Source organism: Pocillopora verrucosa, chromosome 12, assembly GCF_036669915.1.
Source record: "Pocillopora verrucosa isolate sample1 chromosome 12, ASM3666991v2, whole genome shotgun sequence".
In the NCBI taxonomy this organism is placed as follows: Eukaryota; Metazoa; Cnidaria; class Anthozoa; order Scleractinia; family Pocilloporidae; genus Pocillopora; species Pocillopora verrucosa.
The window spans coordinates 10,042,819-10,063,233 of record NC_089323.1 but is presented as its reverse complement, the minus strand read 5'-3'; the positions used below and the strand labels follow the sequence as shown (position 1 = coordinate 10,063,233).

General features: G+C 36.3%; 4 protein-coding genes across 5 annotated transcripts; 2 read left to right on the top strand and 2 right to left on the bottom strand.

Moving 5' to 3' along the window:
- Positions 1–1,747: 1,747 nt before the first annotated feature.
- Positions 1,748–5,575, bottom strand: LOC131786419 (ELAV-like protein 3). Its single transcript, XM_059103477.2, has 2 exons — positions 3,139–5,575; positions 1,748–1,833 (listed from the first exon to the last, which is right to left on the bottom strand). Exon 1 carries the CDS (start codon positions 5,446–5,448, stop codon positions 4,369–4,371), a length of 1,080 nt encoding a protein of 359 aa, XP_058959460.1. The 5' UTR covers positions 5,449–5,575; the 3' UTR covers positions 1,748–1,833; positions 3,139–4,368.
- A 330-nt stretch (positions 5,576–5,905) lies between these two features.
- Positions 5,906–8,419, top strand: LOC131786420 (uncharacterized). Its single transcript, XM_059103478.2, has one exon. It carries the CDS (start codon positions 6,300–6,302, stop codon positions 7,164–7,166), a length of 867 nt encoding a protein of 288 aa, XP_058959461.2. The 5' UTR covers positions 5,906–6,299; the 3' UTR covers positions 7,167–8,419.
- Positions 8,420–9,313: 894 nt separating this feature from the next.
- LOC131786422 (uncharacterized) lies at positions 9,314–11,926 on the top strand. Its single transcript, XM_059103480.2, has one exon. The coding sequence runs from the start codon at positions 9,479–9,481 to the stop codon at positions 10,220–10,222; it is 744 nt and encodes a 247-aa protein (XP_058959463.1). The 5' UTR covers positions 9,314–9,478; the 3' UTR covers positions 10,223–11,926.
- Positions 11,927–12,064: 138 nt separating this feature from the next.
- LOC131786423 (calcyphosin-like protein) lies at positions 12,065–20,208 on the bottom strand. Of its 2 annotated transcripts, none has more exons than XM_059103482.2 (7): positions 20,101–20,208; positions 17,973–18,084; positions 16,276–16,372; positions 15,400–15,480; positions 14,105–14,202; positions 13,453–13,561; positions 12,065–12,902 (listed from the first exon to the last, which is right to left on the bottom strand). In XM_059103482.2, the coding sequence occupies exons 2-7, from the start codon at positions 18,050–18,052 to the stop codon at positions 12,801–12,803; spliced, it is 567 nt and encodes a 188-aa protein (XP_058959465.1). In that variant the 5' UTR covers positions 18,053–18,084; positions 20,101–20,208; the 3' UTR covers positions 12,065–12,800. The 2 variants fall into 2 exon arrangements, with proteins under 2 accessions (XP_058959465.1, XP_058959464.1); XM_059103481.2 differs by lacking the exon at positions 20,101–20,208 and adding an exon at positions 18,395–18,515.
- Between the last annotated feature and the right edge of the window lie 207 nt (positions 20,209–20,415).

Below are 20,415 nucleotides of genomic sequence, written 5' to 3'. Positions count from 1 at the left end.
TATCACAATATTTTGTTTCTGACTTTTAAACTTCCCTATTGAATCTACCACAGAACTTACAAAAGATGATGTTCCCAATTTATCCCAAATTTAGGATATTTTTCTGTTATTTTTATAATCATAAAAGCTGATATTTACCACAACAAAATGAGGGGGTTTAGCAATTGCTGTTAGTGAAAGCTATCATCAAAATCTTCCTTCTAAATATTTTATTCCTGTAATTTAAAACTTTGCAATGTAAAGAAAGGAAACTTTAAACCATATGAATATTTAATTTAAAAATTTTGAAACAGGAAAGTAAGTTATAGCAGACCGATTTTCACACTGAATATTCAAAGCAAGAACATCTTAGGAATTAATTTACTGCGGTCTCTTTAATGCACTAATCCCAAGGATAAATTCAAAGGACTCGTGAAAAGCTTCACATATAAGGTGCCATCATTATTATTCCACAAGCAATTACATTTTTACATTGAAATTTTCATAACAATAATTTCACAGAAGGTCAATTAGCTTGAAGAAATACAGAGTAACCTGTACCTACAGACAGTTGATTTCTCTTTTGATTTTTTCTGCTTATACAGTTTTCATACTCAAAACATACTCCAGGAAATTGCTCCACTTCTACTGAAAGCAGGGAAATAGAGAAAGCAATTTTTCCTGTAAATCGTAGACTCTCTCTATATATATTTTTATTTGCTCTTGAAAATATCTCTGAGTGTATGATTACAATGCAAAGGAAATTTACATTCACCTTTAAAGCAGATGTTTGTTTTTTACAATTATGGTAGACTCCCCTAAGAAAATAGTAAGAGCATGAAAATAAAACTTTAGTTTGCTTTGGTAAAATGAAAACTAACCTTGAAAATATTCCATTATGAAAGACCCAGAAATTTTCTGCCATAGAAAATGCCTCAGTAATTTGTTAGTAGGTTTAGGTTATATATAAAATGTTGCTCAGCAAGAGTTCATTCTTGTGCTCAAAACAAAAATTGTAAGATGGATTACTGGGAGGGGAAATTTTCTGCAGAAATACATTACAATAACCTGCTGAATCTCCTTTGATTAAAATACAAACATTGTAACAAGGTTTTGGATAATTTTAAAGGGTTTCATAGCAAAATTGTTGCTGTTGCTAAACCAAACCTATGTGCTGCTTAAGTTCAACAACATAACAAAAGAGAAGACAATTTTTTTCTCATAACGTACAACCATGAATATTCAGTTAATTTATCTTATCTAAGGATAACAGACTGCTGTCTGTGTTCCCAAACATGTCCACTTTAAGATGGTGTACAGAATTATTTGATTACCTTCAAATTTCCCTAAAAGACATACTTTTCCTTTGATCTGAATCAATTAAATTCAAAATGCTTGTACTTTTTTTCAGAGACCAAACATCCTCCACTGACTAAAGAAATACATGTGATGAAAAACTTAACTAAAACAGGATTTGAATATAAATGAAAATTATTATTTCTTTCTTCATTTATATTTTTATCAGACAACCTGCTGAGGAACATGACAATAATCCTGACTATCACATATTGCATCAAACATGCATTTGCTATTTTCAGAAAACTACATATATTGCTTTGTGTAAATGTGGTGCACTTATTGACTCTGCAAATCAGGGGATATGAGCCCACTAATTAATGAAACACCAGCTGTGTTCCCAATGTCCATTTCCTTCTCCTGGAACCATTTTATTGATTGGAAGAAGTCTAGACCAAACAGTGAATCCCTATACCTGAGCTGCCAATAAATTGTTTACAATCCAAAATCCTGCATTCCAACAACTGCCTTCACCAAAGAGTCTCAGAAGCTACTAATCTAACAGTAACAAAAAGAAAAAAGAATCTTTATAGATAGCTGTGAATTGCTTTGGATGAAGGAATTGCAAAGAGGTTTTAGAAATATATTATTTAATAGCCATGGTGACCTGGCTATTGGGTTTCAACTTGCATTTCATTCAGTAAAATTTTTAAATTTAAACTTGAGCATTAATTCAACTTTGGCAATTTGTATTATGCATATAATTATCATGCTCAAAATACAGAAATCTATTTGTAACATAGATATGAAATGTGAACTGCAAAGCTTTGGGGAAAACACTTATGCATAAAATGAAGATCAACATCACCTCACCACAACCTTTCTCTGGAAGCAAAGTCTTAAGATATACTTAATATATACTGATCAAAGGAAAAAAAAAAGTCACCAATCATGTAAATTTAATTTCATGTAGAAATGTCTCCCCAATTAAGTGGAATTTTCTTATTGGATCTGATGGATCTGAACTTCTATAAAAATTGCCAGTGATCCCTTTCATTATCATTTCATAAAAAAAATTTATGACCTTTCTGCAATACTGCAAAAATAAAAATGTACACATTCTATATCTGTTGTTGATTTACAAGCTACCACTCACAAATATTTCTGCTTTCTATCAACTCAGGTGGTTACAAGCAAAATAGACATGACTATGTGGTGGTTATTAGAAAGAAAACCAGTTAAATGGAGTATTTTTTTCTGATAAAAAAAACTCCATAGGTAGCCACTAATGGATTTCTTTTTGTGCAACAAGAAATCTGTACAAATGGTAAATGAAATGTTTCATAATGATTTTTTCAGTAAAAATATGCTTTACTTACAGGGTGGAAAATTTACAGAAACATTGACTTAAATATTTATTTTCTTTCCCCCAAATCAATTTTGTTAGCAGGCATTTCACATACAATAGCAGATTAATTTTAATGAAATGAACTCTCTCCAGCCAATCACATTACATATTTTCCCCACCCAGCCCACTGCCAGCTTGTCAAAACTGATTCATGATTAATTTCATTTTTAATTTTTTTTCTTTTTTTTGAGTCAGTTCATAACACCTGTATACAATTTGGTGAAATGAACCACTTTGTGGAAGCAGCTGTTTGGGAGTAAAAGATTTCCTGCTCAAGATCTGACCCACCAAGAGAAAACGACAACAATTAGTCTTGCAGGAAAATTTCACATTTAGAAAACGTGAAATCTCAACAAGAAAAAATGAAGTAATCATGCATAGCATTCTTAATCTTTGATGATCTTAGTGATAAACCTTGTGGCAGAGTGTTCATCAATTTTTAAAGAGATGATTACCTCGTTCATATTCCTTTGCTTGGATCCTTTCCAACCAGGCTTTCGACGATTTCTTCCTTTGACCAATGTTTGCTAGCCCACTCAAATGAAAACCCTAACTCCCTTCACATCCTTCTACAAATTCTATAGCATCAATTAGAAAACTGAGCAAAATAAATATAAAACTGAGAGTAAATTGAACTCCAATGGCTTGCTACAGTAACACTTGAGTAAACTAGAAAAATGTTTGAGTGGATTTACTTTAGCAAGTTCTAAACATTTATAGTTTTCTTGTGCATGATAGACAGACGAAAAGAGGGAAAATAGCAAGAGAAAAAAGTTAAATAAATACGAGTCCTCAAGGAATCTAACAATAATATTTTCGACACATAAGCGAAAGCAACGACCTTTTCTCACACGAATAATTCTATGTTATCTTCTGCATTTTTCCCAATCAACAAAATTTTGAACAAATGAAATTAGTAAAGTTATCAGTTCTTCTCGGCTAACTCGAATAATGGCACTCAGAGGGCAAAATGAATAAATCGTTGAGATCAAACAGAGAAGAAATATTGGAGACAACACAACAAAAATAAAACAAAATCATCAACACGAAAAAATAGAAGAAAAATTTAATGAAAACAAAACAGAAGTGATCGCAGAAATGCTCGATCCAAAACGGAAAGAGCGATCGCAACGACAAATCAAAAATACAGCAAAGTAAATAAGGATTCAACCAAAGAGATCGACGACCGGTGCTATTATACCGAACTGTCAAAACACCTACGAACATGGTCTCACAAAAACTAAGAAGTTTCTAACGAGAAAATAGCTCGAATTACCAAACAAACAGTGCACTTAAATTAAGATCCTGCCTAAAATATTATCAAGAATTGGTCAAAAATTTGGTTGATCTCTAAGAATTCCAGTATACCTCATACAGACGTACTCTATTTACCTTTCTAATTAACACACAAAGTCAAAGTAAAATCTAAATTTTCCAACTATTTTTAACGGAAGAAAGCTCCTTGCCAAACGGCAAATATCGCTTTCCTTAACCTAGGCTATGATTAAAAGATCAAACGAAAAACTAGGGGCAAAATATGAAAAAGGAAAAAATCAAAGCTTTGATAGCAAGCTTGACGTGGGGCGGAAGGAAGGGCGAGACTAGTTTGACTCGCCATCTTTGTTGGCACTCTGGCTGTGTGAATGTTCGGCGAATGATTCAAGTTTGTCAAAGTGCTCTCATTTTTATTGCTTCTTGACGTTCGGGGTCTTAAACGATACTTGAAGAGGAGGTTTATCCTCGTGTCCAGCGATTCGGTGTCCGTTCAGACCGGCAATCGCTTGTTGTGCATCATCATAGTTTTGCATGTTAACGAAGCCAAAATTCTGGCCTTTCTTCACGCGCACGTCAGAAATTGCACCGTATTTGGCAAATAGTTTGTACAATAGCTTCTCTGGGTCAACTTTAGTAGTTCCTCCGTCGTCCTTGTCTGACGGCAAGCCATAAACGAAAACACAGTAACTGCCGGGGACAAGAGCGTTCGGAGTAAAGGTGTTGTTGTTTGGGCTTTGAAGAAACGTGAGCGGCGAGTAGCGAAAATTCGCGCCTTGGTGGTACAGAGGCCCTACCCCGCTAGCGCTGAACGGTGATCTTGCATTTCCACGAATTTGCGGCGGAGTAAGACCGATTGGTGACTGAAAGGCAAACGGAATCTGAGGCTTGTTGCTCGGAGGATTGGCAAACTTCACGGTCAGTTTAGAAGATTCCGAGGGACTTACACCCGGAATCTGCGCGCCATTCAATGCGTCGATCGCAGCTTGCGCTTGAGAGCGCTTGTCAAAACGGACGAATCCAGCACCACGACTCACGGAGTTTTCATCTTTGAGAACTTTTGATGTTATAATCTCGCCATATTTATGAAAGAGTGCCTCTAGCTGTTCCTCATTCATTGCCTTTGGTAGTCCACTAATGTACAGATTGGCATTTTTTATGTCCTCTGATGAGGGTCGAGCATAACTCACTTTGATATTCTTGGTCTGAACTCGCAGCCGATTTAATTCCCTGACCGCTTTAGCCGCCTGATCAGGTTCCTCATAGTTAACGAACGCGTAACCAAGGCTGTTGCCAGATACTCTGTCCCGTACGAGTTTACAACTCGACACGGTTCCGAATTCACCGAATAAGTTTTTGAGTTCGCCCTCGCTCATCGAAGGCGGTAGGTAGTTGATGATCAAATTTGTCTTCATGTTGTGATCTGTGCCGTTTTCCAGGGATTCGCCGTTCATCTGCACGGGAACTGTGCTATCATTCATCTTGTCCAACATCAAGAAAAGTTTTAAAGCAAGAGAGGAACTCTTGGAAAGATAAGGAATAAATTACAGGGTCACCAAATGAACTCAATCGTCTCGTGGACTCGACCGAACGTCAAAAATTCGAATGTGAACTGAACTGTCAGAGATGGCGGTAAAACTTATTTATGTTCCACGTGGTTAGACTCCGCACAATTTCGCATTAAATTCAACACCCTCTAGCTTCAATACAACTATCCCACCAGGGAGGGCTAAGCAATTTATTTTCATCACAGATTGGTATTCTCTTAATCTATGGGGTTTATGGTGAAGATAAGTATTCTAAGGTACAATTTCGTGTAATTTAATGGATTTGAGTTGCAGGCGGTTCATTCTTGAAGCAAAAAAGCAAGTTTTGAAGATGTTTATAAAATGTAATAGGGTAGGGTGGGGTGATGAGATTGTCGGCGGCATTACAAAGGACCGGAAAATCGGAAATTGCAGCTGAATTCGCACGCTTGAAATCTACGAAGGGGATGAATTATGTCTGATCTGTGGCAAAAAGGATTATTTCAACACTTGAAAACAAGAACAATTTGAATTTAAAGCGGAAAAAAGCTAGAAGTTTTGCTATTAAAACTTTGACAGATGCGTAGGGCCTGAACATTGATTGAAAATTATCATTTATTCTTTTGTTTATGCCGTGCGAAGATCTACAATCTTCAGTCATTTCACAAATGAATTGTACGTATTCATTTCATTGTTAAATTGTCGTCGCTTTGCTATTTTATTTTCTTTCATCGCCTAATTTGTATTAGCCTCGGGTAAAAAACAAAACTTGGCGCGTCTATGGATTGTATTCGGCGTTTATAAAATTTTCAAGTTGTATGAAAATCAGCCCACTTTCTTCATTTCCGTTGTTTGTGCGTTCGTTTAAGCACAGAACGATTACTACCGCTGTTAGACGACGATTCAAAATGACATCAAACACAGGAAGCTGTCATGGGACTCGCTATGGTGTTATAGTTTGCGATAACCACGAAAAATGGGGTGGCGCTTCATCGATAGGAAAGCGTTATGTCGACATCTTCAAAAGCAAATCTGAGGCCGAGGATTGGCGTATTTTCGCAGCTATTGAAGGCGAGGTACCTTCCAAAGGGGATTTAGAAACATTTGACGGCTTCTTTATCACGGGAAGTCCCCATTCTGCGAACGATGATATCAAGTGGATCAACGATTTGAAGGAATTTATTTCTTCTTCGGCGAATTCATCCAAGGCTCGTATCATAGGTGTGTGCTTCGGCCATCAGTTAATTGGAGCCGCTCTGGGTGGTCAAGTCACGGCGAATCCATCGCAGAAATTCGTCCTGCAGAGCGAAGAAGTCAAAACAGATAGGAATTTTCGAGGAAATAAAGCAATAAAAGAACTAATCGAAGGCCTTGATGGCCCCCTTCGCTTGCTGGAGTGCCATGGTGAATGTGTAGCGACCCTACCCCCCGGAGCTACAAATCTGGCGGAATCAGCAACTTGCCATCATGAGATGATTCAATTTACAGAAAACATCTTCGGGATTCAAGCGCATCCAGAATTTATTGTGCAAGATTATAAAGATCATCTGATCCCTGACTTATTCTGTGGCGGTAAACTAGACGAGAATGGAAAGAAACTTTGCGAAGAGTCTCTTCTTCTACCTCTAGATTCATCTAAGATGGCGGCTGCCTTGAAGAAGTTCCTTTCGAAAGAGGATTCTTAAAATTTCGATGACAGACTCTACAAACCGAGGAAAATGGTTGCATAGTTAGCCATTTTTTTCTTTTTTTTTTTTTTTTGTTTAAGCAATAAAAGAAAACACTTTTACCTTTAAGGGGACCAAGGTATTTGAAATATCAGTGGTGTATGTAAAATTTCTCCACACATTTTTAATACTCTAACCAGGGGCTAAAAAGCAAGACTTGATCAAATCATCAGGGAGCAAAAGGTTGAACATGTACTTTTAAATAAAGGGGTTAAGGTGCTGTAGTAGAGTATGTGTGGGTACTTGGAAATTTTCTGTTAGAAAAAGTACATTGCAGGAATTACAATTTTGGACCACTTTTTTCACACAACTTTTATGGTATTATTGGGAAGGAAACGGTTCCCTTGTTTCTACATTTACAAATTTGCTAATTTAACCAGTCTGTTGCATGATGCTGGCCAAAGCAGTGGTTAGGGTCAAGGGTTTTTGCTGGCTGTACAGTACTACTTTACAATGTAACCTTTGTTAGAGACATTCTGGCTGGGTATGCCACACACATGTTAGCCATCTGTTGCTAGTTTTTTTCACAACCTGACCAGTCACTGTGCTCTACATCAACTGAATTCCATATCTGGTTTTTACCAAGTTTCATTATACAACTTTCAACCACAGTGAAGAATTCTATAGGTTTGAGTGGGTCATATTGCATATCATGTCAGTAAAATGTATATACATGCTCAGGACTAGAGATGGTAAGGTTAAACTCTGTGCTCACCATGGTGACATTAAATTTTTAAACTAACAATGCTAGTCTGAGTGACAGTATTTTGATTATTATAGTATTGATAATTTTTATGTTAATTATTATGAGTCTTCTCCAGTGTTACTGGTTTGCCCTTCACTTTTTTGCAAGAGCAGACTAGGAGTCTAGTGCTCACTAAGAATGTCAACTATTTTAAAAGTGGCGATAGAAGTATTCTTAAGGGTATGAGTGTGTTTGTTTTTTCTTTAAGCAACAATATAATTTTGCAAAACTGGGCAAAGTGCCAATAATTCAATCAGTGCTGTTATAGGTTATTAACTGTAGACTAGTAATGTCATTTCACACTGCAAAAACTCAAAATAGTGCAAGGGTGAAAGTTTGGGTATTGAACTTGCAAATATTTACAATCCTCAGAATTCAATTAGGTGTTAGGTATTTTTCTAATGGATATTCATGGGACATCAAGCCTCTATTTTAATAAAGTATCAACCCTAAATGTGTCTCATCAGCATGGTTTGTTTTATTATTCTTCTATTTATATATTAATTCTGTTACTTTGTTTTATTATTCTTCTATTTATATATTAATTCTATGTTACTTATGGTTAGATTTTTGTAAATCCTGAGTCTTGTTCCAACAAAATTACTTTTCAGACAGTCTCTGGGAGAATTAAGGCTTATTTTGAATGATTTATAGCCTGTGTCAAGCTCTTACTAACTATTGGCAATCGAGCTAAGACAGTGACAGAGGTGTGGGAAATTATCCTTGTCTTGATACTTGCACAGATTCTACACATTTTTGGTGGTTTGGACCCAAACTATGTCACTCATTGCATCTGTTCTTGGTTGCTCTAGTTGTGACTCCTTTCCTGAGGTCTGTACATAACCAACTGGCATGCCTCCTACTGTAGGGGAATTTTTACTAATGTATGTTAATTCCGAATAACTGGCCTGAATAGACGTACCTGGGAGTGGTCAAATATAAATACTAACAATTTCCAAATAAGTATTAAGGGAAATGATTGTCATTGGCAATATTTAAAAGAAGAAACTGTTTGAGGGAAAAAACCTGGAAAATTCAGACTTACAGTTGGTTCAGACCTGTGTCGTAGGGATAGGAGTAAGGTGCTACCAACAACAGAGCTACAGGCATGGGTTTTGGGAGGGAATATTATCACAGTCAACTATGTCAAAGGCTGCATTTTGACATCGAATTTGAACTTCACTTTTGAGGATCACTTCATTCTTTGCTATCATGAAAATATGGTTTATTTCATTTATTTGTGACCAAATTCCTCTGTTCACGCCTGAATACTTTGAATATTTAGACAAATAACCCGAGTTGGCAAAATCTAAGAGGAAATTTCCCATAAACAGGAGCCCAGTAATCATATTCCCTCCCATCAGGTGATCTAAATAATACGTAATCGTATGCGAAGACTGCGTGACAACTTTGTGACGTACATAGCTATCGACGACAATCACGCACTCGGTTGTAACAACCGGTGTTTTGCGTCACGTGAGGATAAATTACATTGCTCTTGAACAAAGCAGTGAATTCTGAAGCAATGGAACAGAAACGATTTGCGGTTTTGATCTGTGAGGATGCAGAGAAGTGGGGAGGAAGAGACGTGATGCTCAAACGTCATGTTGAACTTTACCATCGTGAAGATGATGAGGAATGGCGTGGGTTCAATGTTTGCGGTGGAGAAGTTCCCACAGCTGAAGATCTCGATAAATATAATGGTTTCATCATCACAGGAAGCCACTATTCAGTTCATGACGATAAAGAATGGGTTCGAAAAGCCGAGAAATTTGTAGCTACTTTGGCGGAAAAATCGCCTTCGAAGCGTTTAGTTGGTCTCTGCTTCGGCCATCAACTCGTTGCCAAAGCTCTAGGTGGAGTTGTAGCCAAGAATCCTTTGGGAAAATTCGTTTTACAAACCGAGCGGGTGATGGCAGCCCACAGCAGCAGCGATACAAATTCAATTGTATCTAAACTGTTCGAGAAAGGTTCTTTAGATTTGCTGGAGTCACACAGCGAATGCGTGACAGAACTTCCCCCAAATGCTAAGACCATCGCTAGTTCCAACACTTGTGAACACGAAATGGTGTTATTTGCTGATAACATACTTGGAGTCCAGTTTCACCCTGAATGTACCGCGGAAGAGTTTGAGGAAAAAATTCTTCCTTTTTTGAAAAGTGGGAAAGTGTTCACAGAGGAAGACGTTTTGAAAACTAAAGAATCGTTTAAAGTTCCTCTAGATTCCACCAAAGTGAATGAAGTGCTGAAAGACTTCCTGCATCAGTAGAGAATGGAATGGTTTCCATGCATTTCTTCACATCAAGCTGTCAAACCGGGACTGCCTTAGCTATTATATTACCTGCTTTATACTGGGGTGTTTTTAAATATGTTATAGCTCTGCTATGAATGAAATGGTCTCAAATGGGACATTCCAAACCCCTCCCATTGAGGGCCAAATTCTACACTCCTTGACCTCCTCAGGGTGCAATACAAGTGTTTTTTGATAAATCAAGACCGCTCTAGACTGAAACTCAAGTTTGTTTTTTTTTTAACACTTTTGTTACCATATAATTTAAGTGACAGAAAAACACTACCAATCCTGCAAACTCAATTACTTTATTAAACAATGAATAACATTCTTAATAAGGAGCGACTCCTAAAGGCAGTACAGTACTTATCCTCGGTAAACTTGAGCCCACTACAGACTTTATCCCAGTATTACGTAATAACTGCATGACTTGATGAAATGTTCTAGAAAGTTCTATGGTACGCAAGTCAGCATGACTAAGCAGTCTGGAGATTTCTAGAAGCTTATATTTACAACAACAATTACTCATAACACTTTGCACAAAGATTAATCTGGAAATTGAAAGTAATGATTTAAAATACTGGCTTTTTGTTAATGGCAGACACAGGAAGTTAAAATCAAGAGTGTTAATAAGATGCTGTAGTGTAGTTTTGGTAACCCAGTACATCATAAATGATCATTACTTAGTTGGGAATCACTGGACATTTTAAGAAACAATTTCAAGGAAACATGTGAAAAAGTTAGGTAGTATTAATTTATCAAAGAATTGATTTTAAAAATTACAAAGCTGTTTTAAACTATCTTGAAGGACTAATTAAATTCCAGGTTGTGGACATTATGGTTAACTCTAGAAAACTGCAAAGGAGAGCTTTTTCTCCAAACTTTGTTTTAAATATAGAGGCACATCAATTACTCAACTTCTTTCATTCTCGAGGTTGTGTAAATTGTACTAAAGTTTAAGGATGAGGAAAATTAGAAAAAATACTACTAAATAGGCTCTGATCAATCCGAAATTGACGTCTTGTTGGTTCTAAGTAGACCATAACATAGTTTTGAGGTCGATTTTTTAAGAATTCTGCTTTACTAGTTCTTCACTGTACAGTTGCAGCATCTTTCTCAGTTAATAGTGGAATGAAAACAACTTACTTTTACTTGTTTTGACTTGACTTGGCAAGTTGAAGAAAACCAGGTTTAAGCTGGGAAGCAAGTTCCAGTTACTCAGTAAGCTCATTACTACAGTAGATGTATGTGAAGCATTTCATACGAAATCATTTTGAAGATTCCTACTCAAGTAGAACTCATTTTCAGTAGGACAGCTTGCTTTGCCTTACTCTGAAGGAAAGGGCCCCTGAATGCACCCATGAACATATTGTACTTAACCTCTCCTTGATTAATGGAGAGACTAGGGAACCAATCAAAATTGATTTTTTTTTAATATAGACACAACAATGTTAGTCAATTCACAGCCTTTTTGTTTAAAGAAATGAGGTTGAGCTCTGAGCTCAATAGTCTATTTTACCTGGCCCAACCCCAATCACCTTACAATCTTGTTGCTATGATTTAGGATAAATAGGATGTTGGTAAACAGACTACAATCCTAGGCCCTGGTTGTAGTTCTGCTTTAAGTGACTGTTCAATACAGGTAGAAGACAATACAAACAGAACGAAGACTCTGTTTGGACTCAGTCAAGGGTGACCACAACAGATTAGGAGAGGTGACCACTTTATAGAAGCAAAAATTACAGTACTTAAAAGAGAAAAAGTTTTGGAACTTTCACAAACAATTACTCGATAAAGGGTGAACACTCAATACAGGTTCAATTGTATTCAAACTGTCATTTAATTCACTTTAGTTTAAGTAAGGTCAGGTTTATTTCATACCAATTGAAACATCACAATTCATGTTACACTATAAAAACAATAATTACTAAAATCATTATAATAATTACTCTTTCTGTATGTAATGAACTGTTTAGATCTATCAGCTCCTTAAAAATATTAAAATAGTAAGAAAGTGTCAAGTTTCATTTACATTAGCAGTAAACACTGTTAAATTTTACAGTATTAAATGAAATAAAAAAAAATATACAGTCTTGCTCTTAAAAATGCTAAGTACACTTCAGTAGCAAGTTACTTGTGTGTAATCCTTAACTGCAATGCAAATTTCTTACAACAAATAACTTAAAAAGTATCAAACACCCCTAGTTTCACAGACTGCCAAAATGTGATTAGTGCATTAAATTCCTAACTAAGAACACAAACTTAATCAAGTCCTAAATCCCTACAGAGCACAAGCCTACTCTACAACTAGTCCCTACAATGATACATTAAGTGTTTCAAATGGATCCCCAACGACAATGATAACAAAAAAATTCTCAGTTAACTTGTGAGCACTAATGGACTGATGCACCTCACCATATTGCAAATGAGAGTTGCATCACATTTCATATCTCTTACTTGCTCTTTAAGTCATTTTTAAGACTGACCGGCTCAAGGTCAACCACAATCTGCATAAATGAAACTATGAGTAAGAAACAATAGATCAGGATGACATTAACTACAATTTCCATGCACTTCTGACCATCAGGTCAAAGTAGGCATCACTGTCAATGTTTGCTCCGAGGCAAGCATAGTACTCCAAAAACTCTGCCCTTGTGACCTACAGAAAAAAAAAGAAAACAGGCCATTACTAGAGTACAGAAAACAACCATGGCAATTAACAGCCATGGGTACACACAGTCAACCCTCTCTGATGTAATACCCTCAGCATCAAGTGCCTGTACTTATTGTGGGTTCTTTTCTACTGTTAGCTAGCCTGGCAGCTCAATTTTCATCACAAACCTGAATTTTTTTTAACAGTCTTCAAAATAATGAGTACAATTCCATAGGAATAGAGAATGAAATAGATCATTTTCAAATACATAATGTCTCTGCTTTAAAACGAGGCCCTTAAAATCAAAATCACTTTTTATCCTTAGGCAAGTGTACCTCATTTTGACTTGTCCTTACAGACACATGCATGATGTCAAAATTACCAACATTTTGCCAACTATGCCCTTTTATTTTGTTGTAATCACATTTTGACCTCATTTGGGATCAATTACTGAGCAGACACACAGCACTTGGAATCTATCTGTAAAATACATGTACATTATATATAGAGAGAGGGCTTTACAGGGGAGATCAATTTTAAAAAAACATTTACCAACCTTTCCATCTTTTTGATCTGGCTCAAATCTTTCAAGGAACTCCTCAAATACCTCCTTTTTAGTCATTTCACCATTTTTGTATTTGGGATGTTCTTGAACATTGTAATACCTATATGACACAAGAGTTGAGTTAATATTACTGACACTTATTTAATCCTTAAACTCCTCAAGTGACTGAGAGAAATTCATGAGCTAAAGGTTATAGAAGCACAACATCGGCATAGAATTATATTTACTAATTGCTACATCATTTTCATTAAAAAAATGCCTCTTTCTCCAAGGTTGTTCCAGATGTCCCTTGCACCTACATTGTTTTTTATAAAATAATTCAAATAGTACACGTGCTCTGATTGGCCATAAAACCATTTTACATGAGAGTACGTAAACATGGTTTTTGTTCCTCTTTCATTAGTTATTTTATAAAAGAAATGTAAAATGGTTTCCGATAAGCTGGAAACCACTCCGCTTGGCGTCGTGGTTTCCTACACTTATCTCGCATTCTCCCAACCTCCCGCATGTTTTGCCCATGTGGCTTAAGCTTATCACAGTTTCCTTCTTAAGAATGAACTATGAGTGCAATTAGTACCCCTCGGTGAGACACTGCTGCATCAATGTCACACACAGCACTCCTACTGAATTAAAAACAGCTTACCTCTCCATATCTTTACAATCGATCACACCATCTCCAGTTCTGTCAGCCTTCTTGAATGCCAGGTCAACCACTTTGAGTCTGCTCCCTGACAAAGGTTTCTAAAATGAAAGAAAGTCAAAGAATAAGAATTAAAACAAAGGTTTCAATACAAATTATCAACAATGGAAGGTAAATTTTGAGTCTGGTCATTGAGATGTGCATTATTTTGTGTTGAGCCAAACACTACAAGAAAATCCGAACCCTCTTGTGGAATTCAGCCTTATTATTAAATGCTCTGATTACCACTACACTACAGAGATGTATTTTCATATGTACATTCCTATGTCAGTCAGGCAGTAGCAAAGGGGTAAAGATCTGATCTTAATCCTCACATCCTCTTAGAGACTTAAGACCCATACACACCAGAGGTTTGTTCCTGAAGCATGCGTGGAGATCATTTTGCAAGACAAAGTCTCATGAGCCTGCATTTTCAAATTTATTCAATTTTCCCAGGAATCTTGCCTCCAAATATTTGGCAGGTTTTATATTGTGTTGGATGAATATTCTGCTCCTAAGGATAAATTATGTCTGTGAAATTATTGGTACATACAGAAAGCTATGCGTCTGTGTGTACTCTAGGGATGGAACCAGAAGCAAAACCCTCTGCATGTACTAGTCTGGTCTTAAGATTTTCTCTTATATTAAGAAAGATTTAGAAAAGCTAGCTCCCAGTTATCACCATGTAACTGGTCTTTGCAAACAAATGGGTTACTTATCAACCACTGAAACTTACTAGTCTTGCTGGTTAATGTAACAAAAAAAGAAAAGCCTTCATAGGGATCTTGTTTCACACTTTTTCCAAAAACAAACTAGAAGAGTGGTTGGAACAGTTTAAGCACTGACTGATCTAGTCTGACATTTCTGTTTAATGACAAAATTGTGTTGATAAGTGGTTCAGTCTGGCTGCAATAGCATCATGGCAAAATCTCTCAAGATCAAGGTTAATGGTTTTAATTGGCCTCGCAAATTAAGCAAAGAAAATGAATCTTTCTTTTCACACATCATGGTTTCTTTGAATGTTTAAAATTAATTTCCAAATGTCTGTATATCTGATAACTATAATTTACCACATACAAATACATTTCTTTCTGCAGCAGTTAATATTTAGTGCAAAATATCCTTTACACGTACAAAACAAAAGTTACACACCAGATGCAAATAATACTTGAATACTGACAAACAAAAAGCTTTCCAAGTAGAACTTCAAGAGATCAATCATATAGCATGAAGAAAGATTTGTAACATTTGAAACTTACCCTGAATGCATTGATGAATTCATTAATGTCAACTTGCCCTCCCTTATCTTTGTCAAAATAGTCAAACAGTTCCTGAAATTCCTATTGATACAACATTAAAAAGAATGCACATAAGCACACTGTTCAACATATATGTATAACCTTGCACCTTTAATCCATTTTCTACCTTTTTACAGTCAAACCTGCATTAAGAAGTCACCCATAGGGAATGGCATGGTGATCCCTTCATGCAGGTTCCACAGAATAGGGGTATTTAAAAAAAAATTAAAATGCCATTTCATGTTTCAATGAACAACTAATTATACAAAACCAAAAACCTTACTAAAAAATACTACTTGCATTGATTTTGAGAGATACAGTAAATAAAGATACAAGTTTGCTTGAAAGATTATTCTTAGTTTTCTTTCTGTGGTTCTGCTTTGAGTGACCATTCAATACAGTTGAAGGACAATACAAACAGGCACTGGGAACTCAGTAAAGGGTGACCACAACCACTTAATAGAGGTAAAATTACAGTAAGGAGGAGGAAAAAAACTTCAGGGCTTTGAAAACATGACTGCTTAATACAGGGTGGCCACTTTATATGATGCAGCTTAACACAGGTTAAACTGTGTGTAATTTCACTGGAGGTAAACTAGTTTTTGCGATATTTCTGATCTCCCCTTGAGAAATGGAGAGAAAAGACCAGATTAAAAATATATTTTACTACTGTTCTCAACTACTCATCTGTTCCCATAATCTTGAAAAAGACTCCCAAATGTAGGTGTTCATTTTCACTTAAGTGAAAATCTGGGTCTTGCAGAGTTGCAGTGTTGTTCAGTTTTGTTGGGATATACTATCTAACATGGACTTCAGCTTTCACTCAAATTGTTTCACCTCATCTGTCAGTTGGACTTTATAGTCACGTAGACCTGTTACAAACTCGTCAAAGTTCAGAGAATTGCTGTAGTCATCATCAAAGATTCTAAAAGCTCTGAATAAAAAACAAAAAAAAGCAATTAAAAAATGAATAGCTCTAATCAAGAAGCAGTTCCCTAATTTTTTTATGAAGCAAAAATTGCAAAAACAGCACCAAGATAAAGTGAAGATCAGCTAAATCCGTAATGATGCTTGTGATTAACCCTTCTGCTCCTAGGATTAAATTAGTAATTTTCCTTACCATCTTTCACACAATTCTTATGATCCAAGTTCAAAGAATTTGGTATTGGATCAATTAATAATTCCATATATTGGATCTTTATCTCAATCCCCATTACTTATCTACTTGATATTGCATTGATATTGCAAAGAGAAATTCTCTCTTGGACACCCATGGGCATTAAAGGGTCAGGGCAGGAGACTGATTTCTTGATGATAAGCAGGATTACAGACCAAATTGGATGACAAAAAAAAATCTGTTTTACCAATTAGGTAAAAGTATGAGGAAATCTATGGCAAAAATACCAATAAGCCAAACTCACAAGTAAATAACAACTTAAGCAATAACTTTTACTAGAGGAAATTAACTCAGTGATCTTGATCGCAGTCCACACAAATGACATGCACTGTGCAAATAAAACAGGCCTAACATGTAACCTATCCAATTGCAGTGTCCAATCACAAACATAGCATATACACCATCCTATTAGTAATGATAACAATGGTGAGTGAAGTACAATTCAGGGAGCAAGCAATTAATTTCAAATGAACTGAGCACACAGTTCAAGGCCAGTTACATGAGCACAATTACATCTACATTATAGGACACCATGGCCAATTACCAACCAGCTCTGTCAAAAACAAAGTGCCAGAGACCCAGAGAAGAAATATTCCTATGTCAGGACAGCAACAGTCTTTCATGCATCATCCAAAAGTTAGTTAAATATATGTTTTTGTGTTTTCAAGCTGCTCACTAGAGACCTCTTGATTTTGATTGGTAAGCATTGGTCAGGCAGTTAATTTCCATTGGCTGTTTAACTGTCCAATTTTACTTTTTGTACTAAAAAGTACTAGTATATGCACAGAACAACTCACACAGTTTGTTGCTCCAAAAAAGCAACAACTGCCATTAAGAACTGGTCAGTTTTAAACAATTTGTCTACATAACTGTTCAGATCAGGCTGCTGATTACCAAATACACATGACAACTTCTCTCATTTAGGTGTTCGGTGTGGCTGGGTTCTAATGGTACCCTCACTAATTTCTCATCTGTTAATATACTGACATGGGAGATACTTTGGTATGTGGCCTGCAAGGCAGCAGATCTAATTGAGACATTGTTGTTGCTAATTTAACTCCATTCTTTTCACCACAAGGTTTCCTATGCTTATTTCCCATTGGGAAGAATTATTAATACAGCCATCAGAGAATTACTACACTCTTTTGTTGGTGGTAGGTGAGGCGTGATTCTAAGAGAAAAACTATTATCAACACTACATTGATTTTAACGGTTAGGATCAAGGCTGAAGGTTGAACAAGTGTTCAACTTATTGCTTGTTGTAGTTTTACAGCACTGAACACTTGTGATTTGTCCTACCAATAGTGCTAAATAGAGAACCATGCTATGAGCTAAATATATTGGTATACAAACTAACCTTCCAAGTCCTTTAGCTCCACCCGACCCTCTCTTTTTACAAGCATCCCTAATTTTTTGCATTGCAGGAGGAGCATCCATGTCGTGGTTGTGTATCAATGGCTCTGACAAACCTTCCGAAGGAAAAAACCATTCTCATGACGAAGCATTAAAGCATTATACATGAAGTGAACGATTACAAACATCGTTTATCACACAAAGTGTCTGTAAACGACTGGTAAACTACGATGCGAACATTTACTGAACTGCTAACGTTACTTGGTGTCGAAGAGTCTAAACTGCACGTGGACTCGACACAGTGAAGAGCAAATGAAGCATCCAAAGTGCATGGTATAGAGACTAGATACCCTGATTTCAGACATTACTCCTACACAAAACAAAACTGGGTATTTAAACAAACAAAGCGAGCAAATTCAAATGTACCTGCCCAAATGAACTCTTCGATTAAAATTATGGAGATTGGAGAAGCAACTATGACACTCCCTTGCTTGGTAACCAGGCAGAACAAACAGCTGGAACCGCAAGGCATGCAGACATGTCAGGCGTGCAAATATTTACCGCAATAAAATAGAGCGTTACGAATATCGTAACACTTTTCATTACACGACGAAGGCAAAACGCAGGTTACAAAATTATGGAATTCTGCAAGAAACACAAGTGTACATATGTTTCGCTCTTTAACTCAATTTCGGTGGCTTTGAGACCTCTGTTACCGTTCATAAATTGGTCAAATATTATTTTGATTAATAGAATCGTCTGGAAATTAGATATTGATCACGATAAAATCATTCGAGAGGAAGAAAATACATGGTCAGAATAGATGGAACTTAAAATTTTTGACAATCTGGTTAACTGTTATCATCGTAGAAATGACAATCTAATTTCGTTATGGATTCGCCATACAACCGAGTCGACTGAAACAGTTCCCTAAGAAATGGAATTCTTTACGACTTCTTATATTTGGGTTCGCGTACAAATATTCAAAACTGTTTTGAAAGTGATGTTAAATTGCCTGAAAAATAAACTGCCATTCTTAAGAAGACTCTATTATCTGTGACTGCGGGAGGATATCTTGTAAAGTGTAAAATTATCTTTAAAATACTATTTTACGTGATAACTTCGCTTTGCAACAAGGAACTACATTTCTTAATTACTCATTATTGTTGATCCTTTCCTGTGAAAGTGAAAATGGAAAATTCTAGCTTTGCGGTTTTGTTGTTTAAGGCGTTTCTACAAAGGATCGCGAAGAAGACGGTACAAAAGCCATCCGTGTAAAACAATTCTACATTCCACTGTAACTGTGTTTTCGAAGGAATGAAACGAAAACTGCGAGACCGATCGAATGAAGAAATATGAAAATACTTTGGCATCATGGTGAGTTTCATTTTATAACTAAGTGTTCATGAATATTTTAAGAAACCCTCCAAATAGCGAGTAAATATTAGTCGAAAAAACAAGTGCTTCTCGAAAAATTCATGATAAATCACTCAAAGCACTGACACATTTTCTGGCTTAAGTTTAGGTTTCCCAGGTGAAGCATCAACATAAAGGATAAAAGTAATACAAGGCAAGGACATCAAGTGCTTAAAATAGCCTTAGCGTTACACGTCACGATATTATCACAAAGGAAAGAATAAATATTTTTTTTAATCAGACGCTCATCCTCAAAATTACTTATCACTGAGTGAAGAAACAGCTTGTTTTGGTGACAACGCGTTTCTTTGTCTCATTTCCTCTCAGATACCATTTCTAACGTTATGTCCTGCAGTGTTTCTGGAAAATACCTTGCACTTTTGAAGAGGCTAATATGATGTGTGCTGTTGGCGTGGGTGCGGAGTATTCCAAAAGCAAAATATTTCCCTCCCTTACAACTTGCAAATGAAATTTTTACCACCAAGGTGACAATAATAACCAAGAAACTGTTAGGTAGTGCATCCTTTCTGTTATCAAGCGGCTTTGATTTACGATCTTTACACGAAACGTCGTTGTATCAAAAGAAACCGAACAAACTTTTGCTGTACTCAGTGTGCTAATACAGGAATATGCCTCGCATTTTTGTTCGTACCTTAACTAAGCAAGGCTTATCAGAATTATTCATCAAACTCCATCATGAAAATACTAACACCTACCTCTAAAGAAAAACGCAGTTCTGTGGCGAGGAAACGTCAAGGAGTCTTTAACGACTTTGCTGCAGACGCGCTTGAAAGTGATGTGTAAATCAGCAGAGCCGCGTGTATTTGACCGCGACCAGTAACAAGCCTTCATTTGCAAGCTGATTAGCATGAGTTGGAGACGCCTTGATGCTTTCTTTGTCATTATGGTAATTTTACTCTCAAGTATAGTTTGCGGCTTATAAACAAAGAAATACGCCATGTGTGTTTATTTTCAGACATATTTATATTATGTAAATATCTAAAAAAGTTTTCTTTCAACTGTTTTTCATC

Bases quoted from the DNA above. Each gene is read 5' to 3' on its own strand.
- LOC131786419 (XM_059103477.2), bottom strand. From the start codon at position 5,448: ATGTTGGACAAGATGAATGATAGCACAGTTCCCGTGCAGATGAACGGC.
- LOC131786420 (XM_059103478.2), top strand. From the start codon at position 6,300: ATGAAAATCAGCCCACTTTCTTCATTTCCGTTGTTTGTGCGTTCGTTT.
- LOC131786422 (XM_059103480.2), top strand. From the start codon at position 9,479: ATGGAACAGAAACGATTTGCGGTTTTGATCTGTGAGGATGCAGAGAAG.
- LOC131786423 (XM_059103481.2), bottom strand. From the start codon at position 18,500: ATGCCTTGCGGTTCCAGCTGTTTGTTCTGCCTGGTTACCAAGCAAGGG. The intron at 16,373-17,972 runs GTTAGTTTGTAT...TTTTTTATTCAG, and splicing joins GGAGCTAAAGGACTTGGAAG to AGCTTTTAGAATCTTTGATG. The intron at 12,903-13,452 runs GTTGGTAAATGT...TTTTTTCTGTAG, and splicing joins CAGATCAAAAAGATGGAAAG to GTCACAAGGGCAGAGTTTTT.